A 15,119-nucleotide genomic window follows, 5' to 3' on the forward strand; every position below is an offset into this window, starting at 1 on the left:
AGTGAAATCAGGAACTTTATACCGATGGGGGAACGGCAATAGGTCATATGTAGACGGGTATGGTGTTCTGTAGGTATAAGTTTGCACTTTCGGCTTCAAGCCGAATTGTTCTTGCATCACCTCCGCAATACGTGCCGACCAATCTGGCTGTTGCTGGTGAACTGTTGGTTGAGGTACCGGCACGTGCTGGTAAATCGGAGGCTGAATAAACGGAGGCTGATTGAAAGGTGGTATCTGAGTGTAAGCCGGCTGTGTAGCAAAGGCTGGCTGTTTGAATGAGCCACTCGTTTCATCATACAGCATGATCTCTGCTGTCTTGTTGACCTCCGGAGCGACAGGCTGGTATGGCGGCACGGTTGGCCGGATAGCAGCCTAGAAGGATGTCTGGAATGGAGGGTTCAATGACTGGCCGATTGATTCTGACCGGCCGTGATTGAAGGTGCCCCCCAGGGTGATGGGCTAACTGGAGGGAACGGTGCAGAAGATAGTTGAATGGAGTTATACCCCATAGGAGCTGATGATGAGGAAGCACCTGAACCCCCGACGGAGAATTGGATCGGCTGTGAAGCCGAATTCAAATAAGTCTGGTTTGGTGGAATCGGCTGAAAATATGCCGGTCCCCTGTATCCTTGAGGTATCCTGCCAATGAAGGAGTTGACAACAGCGTTGTGCACCATGTTGGAAAGTACTGGGGACTGATCAATGAAGGCGTGATGAATAGACTGTTGAATCATATCGGACATTTTATCCGAATCTTCAGAAATCGTGATCTGGCGGGGAGCAGGGAATGGAGTCTTCTTGATGGTCTCCCCGCTTTTGGAGCGACTGAAAGACTTCAGGCAAGCTTTCCGGAACTGTGCCGTATACTTGTCCAGTTCTTCCTTCTGGTCGTCCTTCAGATCTGCTTCCGTCACTTCGATGACGTTATCTTCGGAAACTTCAGCAGCTTTCGACATGATGGCGGTTGTATTGGTCCCACTGGGCGTGCCAAAAGTGTGTTGGCGCTAGAAATCGGTCAACCGAATCCCAGCGATAGACACACGACCCGGGAGAATCTGCTTAGCTCCTGTTCGGGTGAATGCCCTGGTGCAGTTCGCGCGGCGTGCCAGCCAATCTGACCTGTTGATTGGCAAGGAAGAATACGTGTCAGGTCCAGAAATCTCGATCGGCTAAGTTTCCGATCTCGAGAGAGTTTATCGGCGAATCGGCCGATTTACTGTAGTAATGAAATCGGCTATAAGACAGCCTGATCTCTGCAGCCTTGTTGACAAAGAATTGCTAGAGTAATTGATACAAAGCTTATGATAACAACACTAGGAATAGATCTAATCGGCAATAGATGAATTTAACAATAGAAAATAAATAAAGCCGACACTACCGATTCCTAGCTGAATAACTGGTGATAAAGACTAGAAAAACAGGTAAAACCTATGAATCTAACAAATATCGATAACTAGTGAATAAATCTAAACGAAACAACAGCGATACGCCCGAAGTTAAAGCTTAGATATTACTCGATAAACGGAACTTACAGAATCGACCGGAGATCAAGATGATGCAGTCCTGCCAACCCGCACGAACTCGTGAAAAAGAGAAAAGTAGTAGCGAAGTCGCCTGCTTGAAAGTAAGTACGAGGAAAAAGTAGCTTGTTGTATTGATTGGTTGATGATTACAGATTTACAATGAAAGCTATTTATAGCCCCATAAAGATATCTTCTTAACCGACTAGAATTCTATCCCTAATTCAAACAGAAAACGAATATCTACAAGCACGATTCGTGCTAGGTTAGTTACTCCACGCTTCGTGGGCTTTTTTCCAGCTCACCCTTCTATTCCAAGCCCATACAGGCCCATTTAGCCCATCCTCCTAATCGGCCGACTCCTCATCAGCAAAAGGCTACCGATTGAGACTCTGGTATACTCGACCAGAAGCGAGACAGAAATCACCAGCCGATCTCACACTGTAGCACCATTTGGCCGATTCCCAACTGTGCTTCTCCGATTCCCTCTCTTCTTGGCGCCGATTCTACTAGTGACGAAATCGGGCGCCAACACCATGTTAGAGGCGCGGGTTCCATGCATATGGGAAAATGAATGACTTTAGTATCGTTATTGCCCCCAGCTGCCTGGACTGCCAACGAGTAGCATCAGAGCCATTGAATGGGGTCTTGCTTGCCATCATACTTAGTGATTCCTGTGGGCATGAACTTTTCGGGTAATCTTGTCCTCATTACCCAAGTTGTGAAGGCAGGAAAGTGGTTGTAATTGTCGACTTCTCGCTCATGTCGACTGTTGATTATTTCTCGTAGATCGCTGAAATTCGATACTTCATAATTTTTTCGGATATGGCGAGGACTTTTTGCGGAGTTAGTGCAGCTAACCTCTCCAACATCTTTTTGTCGTACTGGAATGTTGTGTTTACTCGGTCCTTGGCTATGTTGCCTTGGCTGGTTGACTAATTCGTTGTTATTACTTTGTGCTTCGTGGAAGTCATTGTTAACTGCAGCACCTCTACTACCCTCTTGATGAGCTATAATGCGAATAACAGACGGGATTGGTGATTCCTTATCGAGTAGCTTGTAAGCTTGTTCTGCAAGCTGTGCAATTAGTCCGTTGCCTCGCTGCACAAGTTGAGCTGTCACTTCGTTGTCTCTGTCTCGAGGTATGAGAGTTGATATGAGGTTGATCGAGGCAATTGCTGTGAGTGGGGTGTTGTGCTCTTGAGCCTGTACTACGTCGAATGCTTTTTCAAGATTTGTGATGGGAATGTTTGTAGCCAGCGCTTGTCGGCGTTCAGCCCGAGTAACATTGCGCATCCTCCCTTGGTTTCTTTGATTGGAAGTTTCATCTTGTGGGGTGTTAGCTGATGACTCGTCCTCTGAGACGTTGTCGAGCTGTGCTATCCGTCGAGGGGTTCTCTGTTGGCTAGTACCCGCGTTGTTGTTTTGAGTAATGATAAAGACTTCTCTATCTGGGTAGTAGCTTCCAGAACTTGATGTTGCGATTTCTGTGGAGCTTTCCTCACGGCTTGAAGTGAGTGGGACGCCTTCCTGGTACGAGAGGTTGTCTATATGAGCGACGAGGCGTGACTCGTAGTTGCGGGCGAGGATGGATGGTCTCATTCCTGGCCAGTGAACAAATCTGCCTTGCGATGTTGAAGTTATTACCAGACCTTGGGTTGGTCTAGACAGCGGGATCTCTGGGACGTAGTCCAAGTCGGAGTCGTTGTCTTTGTCCTTCCCGTGTTTGAGTGAGTTCGATTGAGGAGACCTTGGTAGACTTCGGCTGCATTGCGGAGTCCGTATAGGAACCGTTTTGGAGTCGATGTCGATTTAAGAAGTGACTGGGACTGACTAGTCCGAACTGGGGTCAAGTCCGCAGCGTAGTCGAACTCGGTGTTAATTTCGAAATTTCGGTTTTTCCTAGCCGAATCCTCTGTTTTCGGCTGAGAAAGGCTTTTGTTGAGAGATTTCTTCTCCTGGATGTTGATGATTTGGCGCTGAAACGATCCAGCATCGTCGATGATACAGAGCCAGGATCCGAAAATGAAAGTTGCGCCTGCTTCGAAGCTGAAAACAGGCTTGATAACGACAGGTGCCATTGAGCTCGCGCAGAGAAACTCGACAAGCTCCCCTACCTGGCGTGCCAGCTGTCGGTGTTTTAGGTCGGCAACCCACCTGGGGGGTACCCTAGGTGGTCTTTTGTGCGGTAAGGGCCGTCGAGAATCAAGGAGTCGATGGTGACGGAAGGAACACGATTTAGACAGGTTCGGGCCGCTAGATCGTGTAATACCCTACGTCCTGTGAGTTGGTTGTATTGATCTTGGATGAGTTGTAGTTGTTGTCTTTGAGGGGGTCCCTGCCCGCCCTTATATACTCGAGAGGGCAGGGTTACAAGTTTGAATCCTAGTCGGGTACGATTACAAAGTTCTACTCGGTGTAGACCGAGTAGTTTCCATATGCACACCTAACTAGTCCGAGTAGGATACGCCTCTTGCCGCGTAGCCCCCTTGTCTTGATCATGTCCGAGTATGGCCCTTAGTGGGCTGTTCAGGGCCTACTCGTGGGCCTGGGGTTCATGCCCGATAGTTAGCACGTACAGGAGGAGGGTACCAGTATATTAATGGCTCTCAGTTGCCAAGGGAAATCCAAAGGGTCGCATTGGGAGTCAGGAGATAGAAAATGGCAAGAGGCGTGTCGAACTCTAATAATGTAATGGTTTTTTCAAGTGAATGACATTGAAATCTCAATGAATTCCAGTAGAGAAATAATGAACTAAACTTATTTTTTAAAGTACTAGAACATGGAGAGATAAATGATCGACAACATTGCAAAGATAAATGATGTACATAATCTCCCTAGGGTTGTCCAGGGACTCCCAATCGCCCTCGAAGAATTTGAAGTGACTAACGCGGCGGAGGATGGCAACCTCTTTCCACCACTACCAGGTGTGACTGTGAAGGCGGTCAACATCCTGGGAGGATGGAAGCACGGTGAAGACAAGCTTGGAGGAGGTGTCGTGCACCATCCTGAAGTTGTGATGGCCCAGCGAAGCGCTGATGCAGACCGATGTGGCATGCCAAGGAGCGTGGTGGTGCTGCTCGGTGACATAAGCTGCCACCACCCGGTCGGCAACACCGTTCTAGACACCAAGGTGCAGCAGCATGGCCTGGGTGACAATGAGTTCCAGCAGCGGAGTTGGAGCATCCATGTCGACGATCCTAAAATGCACATAGAAATTAGTTAGATCAATGAGGGGGCAAGGAAGAATGCACATACAAATCGATACAAAGACTAGGAAGAGAGCACTATACTTGCGCCGAGAGGAGACGAGGAAGGGTTTTCTTGCATCGAGAGGAGGAGATGCAAAAGGGTTTTCCTGTGCTTGAGGCCGGCCAAAGAAGGAGTGGAGGACCGTTACATTTATAACAAAATCACCAATCCTTCGCCGGGCAAGTCTCCCAAAATAACCGTCGTTGGAAAGTGGACGGTTGCCACGTTGATTTTAGGGTACAAATAAGAATTCTTTAAGAAACTAAAATTTCTGTGAATATATTTTGTATGAGATCGGAATTTCTCAATCACGTCTTGCCAGAGTAGCAGAGACAGTTCCGTTTCTTGGCTAGGTGAGGACATATGTTCCGTTGTAGGAAACGTGAATAGGCCGGACTAGCATTTGCGATCCTTCATTGGGAAAAAGATGCTCTGTCTAAATTTTGGTAAGGTGAGACAGGATTTCCTTGATTTTGAGAGAGAGCCAAATAGGATCATAATATTTTTTAATAATCATCCTATATTGATTTTCAACCTCTCAAAAAATAGATGCACTATTCCAACTACATTCTCATTAAATGAAACATAAAATTCGATCCATCTTGGTTTCTCGGGGCATGCGAGTAGGAGAATGACCCATTGGGAATTAAATGAGGAATAGCATAAATTTGTTTCAAGTAACCATGCTTACACGAGAACCAAGAAAGATCGACTGCGTGGACGTGGAGGATGTGACATTACACGGCGCTGGAACGTGGATGGTTGGCACATTAATCCTCGGGTACAAATTAGAATTCATTAGAATTTTTGGGAAAAATATGTACAGACGTATGATCCGTTATAGGAAAGGTGAATAGGATGGACCAAAATGTTCCATCCTTTGTTGGAAAAATAGCTTGAATTTTTGCAAGGTGAGCAAGGAATTCCTTGGTTTTGAGAAGGAGAGAGCCAAATAGGATTACATTTTTTATTAATTGTTCATATCATATTGATTTTCAACCTCTAAAAAAACCGATGCACTATTCCAACTACAGTCACATTAAATGAAACATAAAATTCGATCCATGTTGGCCTCTCGAGCTTTGTGATTAGGAGAACTACCCCTTGGCAAATAAATGAGGGAACATTAGAAATTGGTTTCAAGTACGAGTAACCATGTCTACACAGGAATCAATGAAGAGAGAAAAGGGTGAGGGAGAGGAAACATAGCAAATAGAGGATGAAAACAAAGCAAACAGAGGAAGAAAATAGAGAAAACAAAGAAGGAAAATAGGAAACAGTCCATTGATCTTACAAACAAAAGATAACATCATAGCAAATATGGCTTGGGTTCCAACAAAATCTAAAGTTACTAATTAAAGCATAGCAAAGATAACTGGATTGATCTTCTACCGGCACGGCTCGCTCACCCCAGCCACCCCTCATTTCGGGTCACGACGCGGTGGTGGCTCTAGTTCTTCTTGTTCTTGCCCCTTAGGGGTGCGGACGTTGCCATTCCCATGGCATGGTCGTTGACCTCATTCAGGATCTTCCACCATTGCCTCCTGCCACGGCAAACAGGGCATGCGAAGGTGTTGTCAGTGTGCGGAAGATGCGTAGAGCGTCGCCTCGGGGGAAGGGCGTGGGGTAGCTGCGGCAACGGTCGTTAGATGTGTCCGTCTCAGTCTGGGACTCCAAGTCGGAGTCGAATGCATCAGCAAGAAGGGTGACCCTCAAGGTCAACTTCCGGGGTGGTGACAAGGGTACGGGGGTGGAGGAAGCCACCTTTACTGCCGGAGGAGGCTGAGAACGCACCGGGAGCCCCTAGCGGCTCTGCAGCAACCATCCACGAGCGACAGCACGTTGAGGTTAGCGGCGTCGGAGTGTGATCCCGATGACGAGCGCGACGGTCGGTTGTTGGTATATTTAACACAGGTGGTGAGATAATGAGAGATTGTAGTAATGATTTCACGCAGAGACCGAGCAACATACCATATTTAATCATTGGCAGATCAAATAACTTTGATAGATTTGGATATACAAGTCCGCAATAGACTTCTTATTCTAAATCTAAATAGAAATCGCAAAATATATTTGTGTATTACTCAAGTCACTCCATGACTTGAAATGGTCAAATTGATTGTGGTACACTAACTAAGTGAGTATCTTCCTAGAAGGATTACTCCAATCACTATGATTGCATGTGTGTTCATAAACAAATCCAACTTGGATTTTCCATCATCTCAACATGCAAACAAACAAACTTTCATTTTATGATGAAATTTAAGATGGAAATTTGGGTAAAACAAAACTATGTTTAAGTTTACAACTTATGCATATATATCAGTTTATCAATATTAAATTGATATTGTGTACCAATATCCAAATAATATTGGACAAGCATAATCATCAGCACTTGTGGTCATTCAATCCTTAAAGATGGATCAATATCCATTTAGACCCCGGCATGATAAACTTAGAGCTAACAAAGCGCTTGTGTATTATATATATAGGTCTATTACTGTATTTGTAGATACCTTGCTATAGTGCAACTCCAACAACACCATACTAGTGGGAATCAAAAAGGATATCCACAGAAATGGAACTAAAAGATCTTGATTTATTATTTCAATACATGACAATATGGGATATCAAGACACTGGCTAACTGGTCCCCATGTTGCCAGGTCATATACTAACACAGATAATAAAGTTTTCATGTGAGTCATAAAACTAGACTCTAGCAGCTTTTATCTGTCATTCTGAAGCATCACATGCATGTATATGTATGATTTCGGTGAATGATAAAATGTGATTCCATATAATCACTATCATTATCCATAATTGGATGAAACCATATTACATATGACCAATATCATTAATTTATTGCCCAAAATGTTCTATACTCATTTTTACAAAGTGATGGAATAAACATCTTGCAAAAATATACTCACTAATATACTTATCCACCACTACATCGTAAAATGTTGTTCATGGTAAGTGGTGAGTGATAACTTAAATTTTGCAAGGCTCAGAGGGAGACTCCCTAACTTATCATTGTATCATAATCTTTTTCCTATATGAGTTTTTCCTCACAAAAGTTTCTCATAGGAGATATTAATGAGGCAATATCAATACAAGAATATACGTCATATCACCTATTTTCCCCACCAAAATTTTTAAAGGTGGTATTCAAGACATATTATATGTCATACCTTCTGTTTTCTCTACAAGAGTTTCCAAGAAGGTATAAAAGACATACAATTCGTTCTCATATTTTCCCATTTGGTTTTGGGGAAGGTTATTCGAATAGGATCATCGTATCATAATATTATTGATCTTTAAACCTACTTAGGAGTTTTCTTTTTCAATGTTTTTCTCATATGAGTTTACAATGAGACAATAATCTAAATATGCTATATCATTTTCTCTTATATTTTTCCACTGGATTTTAAACGAGTTTTAATGGCATATGAACATCCAAGCTGGTTTCTCCTTGATATTTTTCCCATAGAAGGAGTTTTCCCGTAAGATAATGAAAGGCATGATGCTTACAAGGAGGTTTAGCGGAGCTATAGCGTTTGGGAGGCAGCTGCGCTAGGATATGGCTCAGATTACCGATATCGGCGCTACGGTCAACATCGTGTGAAACAACGCCGCTAAAATGCATAGCGTCCATTAACGCTTAGCGCCGCTATTGCCGGGTAAGCACCTGGAGGTCGAAATTCAAAGGCGAGCCGATGTCCTGTGCTTGCTGTGGGGAGAAGCAAGGAGGCTGCGCTCAGCGTGGGAGGGGAGGGAGCGGCGGCGGCTTGGTGTGGGTCGAGTGCTGGCATGCGAGCTTGAGCGGGCGAGCAAAGAACAGTGGCGGCGCGGCGAGCTCGGGCCCTCAAGCCAGGCACGAGGGCGGCGCGGCGAAGTCAGCATGACCTCCCACGCGAGCTCCGAGGTAACCTGCCGGCAGTGTGCTTGGCATGCGACTATGCGAGCAAGTACGGCAACGTGGTTTCTGGAGAAGACGGCAAACGCCCCCAAAGGCTTGCTGGGAGCAGGGGATAAGGTTTGGGCGGTGTGGTTGCTTGACCATGTGAGAGATGAGATGACCACCGACAGTTTAAAAAAAAAGAGATGACCAACGTGGGACATGTAATTAAAAGCTCTACCACATCTGTCAAAAATCTTATGGACATGTAATTAATGCATGGCTAGATCTTTCTAATTTTAATATTGGAGCTTTTTTTGCGTTTTGATACAGAGAGATAGATAGTGAGATGGGGAAACAGATAGATATTTGGATAGATAGATACTATATAAATACAAGGACATTAGATAATAGAGACAGAGAGACATATAGATAGCGAGTAAGAGTGACACATAGACAGTACACATTAAAAATAAAGATACATCGACAGGATAACAGATTTCAGATAGATATATGGATACCCCCCTCCGTCCATAAGGACATTATTGCCACTCCTTTTATTACTGATAATTCTTTCTTTGGTTTGCATCGATCGCCAGAACATCCTCCGCTTGGCTTCACTAGACGGCTTCTATAAATATGCCTAGTTGCCACTTGCCAGGCTCAGCCACCTCAGTCCTCACACACAACAGCCTCGCCAACGTCGGATCCGCAAGAAGATGAGCGGCTATCCACCGCCGCCGGGTGCCTGGACCACCGGCCTCTTCGGCTGCTGCAGTGATTGCAAAAGCTGTGAGTCACGCCCCGGACTTTACTTCCAGAAACAAAGCCTTCCAAACAATTTGAATAATTTTCAATCCTTTAAGGACGTACGAGTACGACATCATCTTCACGACATAATTAACAGTTTTAGTAGTGGAATAATTTCCCACGATTGAGCAACATGAATAATCTTCCCAACATCTTCCTAATAACGACATCCTATAGTATTAGAATAATTTTCACGCCCCTGACCTTTATTTCCGGAAATAAAGCCTTCAAAATCGAACAACATGATTAATTTTTCAGTCGTCTAAGTTCGTCGCATAGGAAGGACGTACGACATCATCTCATAACCACATAATTAACAGTTCTAGATGAATAATTTCCAACAATCCAGCCGATCGACGTTCGTGCAGGCTGCCTGGCGTTCCTCTGCCCGTGTGTCGCGTTCGGTCAGGTGGCGGAGACATTAGACAAGGGCGCCACATGTAAGCTTTTGTCCCCGATGTCTTTTGTGTAAATGGAACTCTCTCTGCTCAAACAAATTGCAACTACTGCTACTGTTCAACATGCAGCCTGTGGTATGGCCGGTGCAATCTACTGCGTACTGATGCACGCGGGGGTGTGCCTGCTCCACTGCCTCTACTCCTGCTCCTACCGCCGCAAGCTCCGCGCGGCGTACGGCCTGCCGGCGGAGCCATGCCCCGACGGCTGCGTCCACCACTACTGCGAGCCATGCGCGCTCGCCCAGATGTACCGGGAGCTCAAGAACAGAGGCTCCGACCCGGCAGATGGTAAGCAGCGTGTGCTTGTATCCATTCATGTCATGTCTTATGGCCTGTTTGGTATGGCTCCACTCCACAACTCCAGCAACTCCAGCAAAAAATCGAGCCAAACATCCTAACTCCAAAACTCCATGGAGCTGCCAACTCCATGGAGTTGTAGTGCAAATAGGGGTGGAGTTTTGGAGCACCTCTTTTGTTGCTCCAAAACCCCCTCTTTTGAACCTCCTCGTGAAGTTGGTGGGTAATTACCCACCAATGCCACTCGTTACACAAAAATAACGCTTCGCTTCTATTCCTCCCAACACCCCGCACCTTATCCCCTGGGCGCAAAGTTCCGCCGGCCGCCCGCGGGGCCTGGCTGTGCCACTGCCGAGGCCGCCCCCCTCTACCGTCGGACCAGGCCACCTCGACCTCCGCGGTGGTGGCCGCCCGGCGATGCCCGTCCCGGCAAGGGCGTCAAGTACCTGCCCCACCGGCCAGGGGCGGCAAGTACCGTCGGGCTCATGGACGAGTACCTGTCGACGACCGGCTCGCGGGCAACGTCGGCTACACGTGTGGCAGCGGCACCTGCATGCCGCTGGGGTACGGGTGTAGGGGCATGCCGAGTCGGCGTTGAATCACATCCATTCAATTGACCCTCACCATTGGCAGCTCTTGGAAGCACTCCAGTTTGGCAATTCACACTGAAATCGGTCTTTTTTGGAGCTGAGAGCACTCATCTAGTCAAACACCCCATTTTAATTCTGGAGTTCTGGAGTGGAGCTGGCTCCACCTGGAGTTCTAGAGTGGAGCAGCTCCACTAAGAGCTAGAGCCATGCCAAACAGGACCTTAAATTCTATCATTCCATCGATCAACAAATGATCAGAGAAATGTGCAATACACACCGGTGGAAAACTCGTCTTTAATCCCGGTTGGTAGGGAGCAAAAATCTCCCAAAAATCCATCCGGGATAAAGCAATCGAGACGAAGGGGGATCTTTAGTCCTGGATCATTCAACCGGGATTAAAGACACCCTTTAGTCCCGGTTGGTACGCCAAAAAATATTAGAAAATCCCGGGAGGATTTTTCACGGGACTAAAGTCACAAGTCACGTGATTTTTCACGCGAGATATGCGTGTGTGTGGTGTGTGGGATTCAAATCCACGACCTCAAGCCTCGAGCGTAGCTTCCTTACCATCCCACGTACACATCACATCTGACTATACAGAGGATGCAATCCTTTTGTATTAATTTGTGGGGAACCCTTTAGTCTCGGTTTCTGTTAGTAAAGGGTTCTCCACGGGTGGCTAATTTTTTCACCCGGGACTAAAGGGTCTCCCATGGGTGGTTGATTTTTGACTCGAGACTAAAGGGGGGCCTGTAGTCCCAATTGATATTTAACCCGGGACTAAAGCACCTTTTGTCCCCGGTCAACTTTAAATCGGGATAAAAGGGAACACATGGAAGGTGAGTTTTTGACGAGAAAACTACATATAGTCGATCCACTTGCGAAGCATCTCAAAACTAGGAAGACTTTTGGATAGCCTATACAGGTATATTGGTCCACATCAACTAGGTCATCTCATCATACATGCATGGACACGTACCTATATTTTCTTTCTTCAGTTGATTTATAAATTATGAAGATATATAGTTATACTACGAGGTTCTTTATTAAAAAAACATTATTGTAAAATTTGCCGGTTAGGTCGTACGTCGAGGTCTATGAGACAACATTTGAAAAGCACATTGTCCGTGACCTAAAGCAGATCGTCAAGGATATATATTATTTAAAGTTAAGTGAGGTCTCTTAGGTTTTTAGTGGTGGTCCAGATGTTCTAAATCGAACAATGTTCTAATTTCTTATATATTTAGAAAAAAACTTTCATGTAGCAAACTTCTTATATATATTTACAATTCAATACAAAACAAACAACATTTCCTTGCAGTTTCGTTGGAAGTTGCTAACGATTTATAATAACTTTGGTTAACTAACTAAATTACTGGGGATAATAAGTTTGAAAGGAATTATGTTGTTGGAAATTTGATAAAACTATTAGGAAATATGCATAATAGAAAACCGTAGGAGACCCTCAATTAGATTATCAAAGGGAGAGCATACAGACAGTACCCCAAAGTAACGAAAAAAATACATTAGTGATTGTCGGAGTACATGCATGCTATGTTAGTCAGGCTTCGATTTGACATGATGTAACATTATATTAGATCCAAAGTAGAACGTTAGCTGTACTTTTAGATCAAAAGCAAGACTCCACTTATGACATGCATGATTGCAAATGGTGGTTTCAATGGAACACGAATGCGATATGATTGCAAAAAGCATTTTCAAAGAAGAACTTAAAAAAGAACATGATTGGGAAAGACTCTGCTCACCGCAGGAAGCATAATTGGCCGCTCTCAGCCATACGTGCACTTCATAACTGATACATGTGACAAGTACACATATTTTTCTCCATACAAAGAGGCTATGAGGCAACGTACTAATTAATACTCACTCTGTTCTGTTTTATAGGTAATTTTTTGACCCCTGTTAATTTGAATTGTAAGTCGTCCTCACCTCTGCTCTTTTCTTTTCCTAAAATGGCCGTCACTCCAGCCTATTAAGAGGTGGAGACAACAAGCACTAACTAGGAGGCAAGAAATGGCGACGGGACCGGGAAAGAAAGGGGGACGTGGACAGTGAAACGGCGGCCATCATACTCTATTTTATCACGCGCGCGATGACCTCCAATAAGCTATGAACTTCCAACTCGTGAAGAATTTTGCAATCTAGAGCTAACATAACAAGAACCACTATAAGAAAGCAAAAGCACTCAAGTTACAAGCATAAAATGCAGAAATGTAAAGGAGTGAGTTAGACAGGATATGAAAACTCGGCACAATGATTGATTCTAGGTATCAGTAGGCAAATTTGACCCATAGTCCATGTCTAAGGATATGCTCCTGACCACAAAGTCTCTCCGTGTCAAAGACATGGGCTCGTCTCAAAGGCTCTTGCTGAATTGATGAGAACTTTCCCACAAAAGCAAAGCTCACCACTCTTTGTTGCAATCACCTTGATGTCATATCCACTATGGAGCTTCTCCATTAATGAAGGGATCTTCTTGTCCCACACACACGGTCGTCATCACCGCTCCTGACCAAGTAGGAGGTTCGAAGACTTTCCGAAGAGCCACCAAGGTCCCAAGATGCTAGGCCACCAAGCTTACAATGTTGGTTCACTCCAAGAACCAAGTACAAGGCAGCAACACGTTGCTCTTTCTTCCTCTAAGCCTAATCTAGCACTAATCACTCTCTAAACTTGTGCTAATTGTGTTGGATGATTACTTTGGCACTCTAGCGGAATGAATGTGTTCTTGATGATATGTGTCTTACACTCTAATGGTCTTCTCTACACACTCTAGCAAACTCAAATAGGTGAGTAGGGGAGGTATAAATAGTCCATCCACCTAGCCTCCAACAACTAGTAAAAGCCAGTAGCCATCAGGTGATCCGACGCTCACATTGGGGCAAGTACCAGATCATCTTGTGCTTCCTTTTTTACCAAAATAGCCCCTACCCGAAATTCCTCCAACACATTATCTGATGGTGCATCAGATCTTCATGTGTCTCTTCTAGGCTTCCAATTCACACCAAAATGCTCTTTGGGACTTCGGCAATATTCCGATGAAAACTTTGATACCTCCGTAGATTTACCATTGGATGATCCGGTGCCGAAGAAAACTTCCTCAACTTGCCTTGCACCATCTTTGCATATCCGTCTTGTGACTACTCCAATGGTAACAGTTCAAGGGCATGGTATCTTCCGGTGATCTAGGGTTTACTTCCTTCATTCAAAATTCATTCGCTGGCTTTGTCTGATGGTCTGTCTATTTTTCTGGTGCCCAATAAGCTTGAGCATCTGCTCATGTTCAAAACTTCGACGCATGTAAACTGAGGGGCATCGGATATTCCGGTGACTATATTTTTATATTTTTCCATAACATGGACACCATGACTTGGATCCAATAGAATAATTCAAAGTCCTTCATTTTAACATGGCTTGAATTACTATATTTGGATAATTTTGATCTTGCCATGATTTGGATTCCATCCTTTGGACCTATAAATCTTACAATTGACATGCTTGACAAACCGATAATCCCGATGATTATGTTGATTACAAAAATCACATGCAATGATCTAATGTGGCTATATTTCCTATATAACACGAGTTGGTGTTACTATATCCCTGCTCTGTAGTTGTCGTGCTAATCATTTTCACTTTTATGTTTCATCTTTTCAAGGATGGGAAGCTAACTCACAAAAGATGGCCATGGCTCCTATACCAATGCAAAACATGACGCGTTGATGGCGAGTGTGGACTTGATCAGCTGTAGGGTTGTAGCTTGCAGTACATTTGTGAGTGCTGTGTTTGCATCATGAAGTAAATAAATAGGGGTCCATGTGCGGATCAGGTGTGAATTATTGATAGTAAATACTCCCTATTCTCTTTTGATAGATGATTTATTTCTAAAAATCAGAGTTTCAGAATTGATAGTCCTATTTGCCATCGGTACCTATTGCATCTCCGGTCCGATGCTGGAGGACCTTTGTGTTTGCATGCACAATATATAATTTTGATATGGGCCATGGTATTAAAACACATTAGCACCGAGGAGTCTCGCCGCAAAATCTTTTGTACCAACAAGAGTATATCATGACTCGGATTTCTATGATAAGCAGGATTTTTTTCCTTAATTGTGACAAGGTGAAATAGGTTTCGATGAATGGAGGGAGTATAATTTTAAACTAATGTGTAAAAAGACAAGTAGTCATGTCGTTGTAATATTATCAAAATAGTACTTGAAGATTTTCCAATAGATGTATAATATTACTTGGTTGCAACATAGTCTAGAT

At 44.4% G+C, this 15,119-nt stretch overlaps 1 protein-coding gene across 1 annotated transcript; it reads left to right on the forward strand.

The window, feature by feature from the left end:
* The first annotated feature begins 9,357 nt into the window (after positions 1–9,357).
* On the forward strand, positions 9,358–14,753 carry LOC101769361 (cell number regulator 4-like). The gene is made up of 4 exons (XM_004986689.3): positions 9,358–9,464; positions 9,851–9,922; positions 10,010–10,228; positions 14,507–14,753. The coding sequence occupies exons 1-4, from the start codon at positions 9,392–9,394 to the stop codon at positions 14,569–14,571; spliced, it is 429 nt and encodes a 142-aa protein (XP_004986746.2). The 5' UTR covers positions 9,358–9,391; the 3' UTR covers positions 14,572–14,753.
* The last annotated feature ends 366 nt before the right edge of the window (positions 14,754–15,119 follow it).

The sequence above is a fragment of the Setaria italica genome, chromosome IX (genome assembly GCF_000263155.2).
Source record: "Setaria italica strain Yugu1 chromosome IX, Setaria_italica_v2.0, whole genome shotgun sequence".
NCBI lineage: Eukaryota > Viridiplantae > Streptophyta > Magnoliopsida > Poales > Poaceae > Setaria > Setaria italica.

Coding starts and splice junctions, on each gene's coding strand:
- LOC101769361 (XM_004986689.3), top strand. CDS start 9,392: ATGAGCGGCTATCCACCGCCGCCGGGTGCCTGGACCACCGGCCTCTTC. Junction 9,465..9,850: donor CTGCAGTGATTGCAAAAGCT/GTGAGTCACGCC, acceptor ACGTTCGTGCAG/GCTGCCTGGCGTTCCTCTGC. Junction 10,229..14,506: donor AGGCTCCGACCCGGCAGATG/GTAAGCAGCGTG, acceptor CATCTTTTCAAG/GATGGGAAGCTAACTCACAA.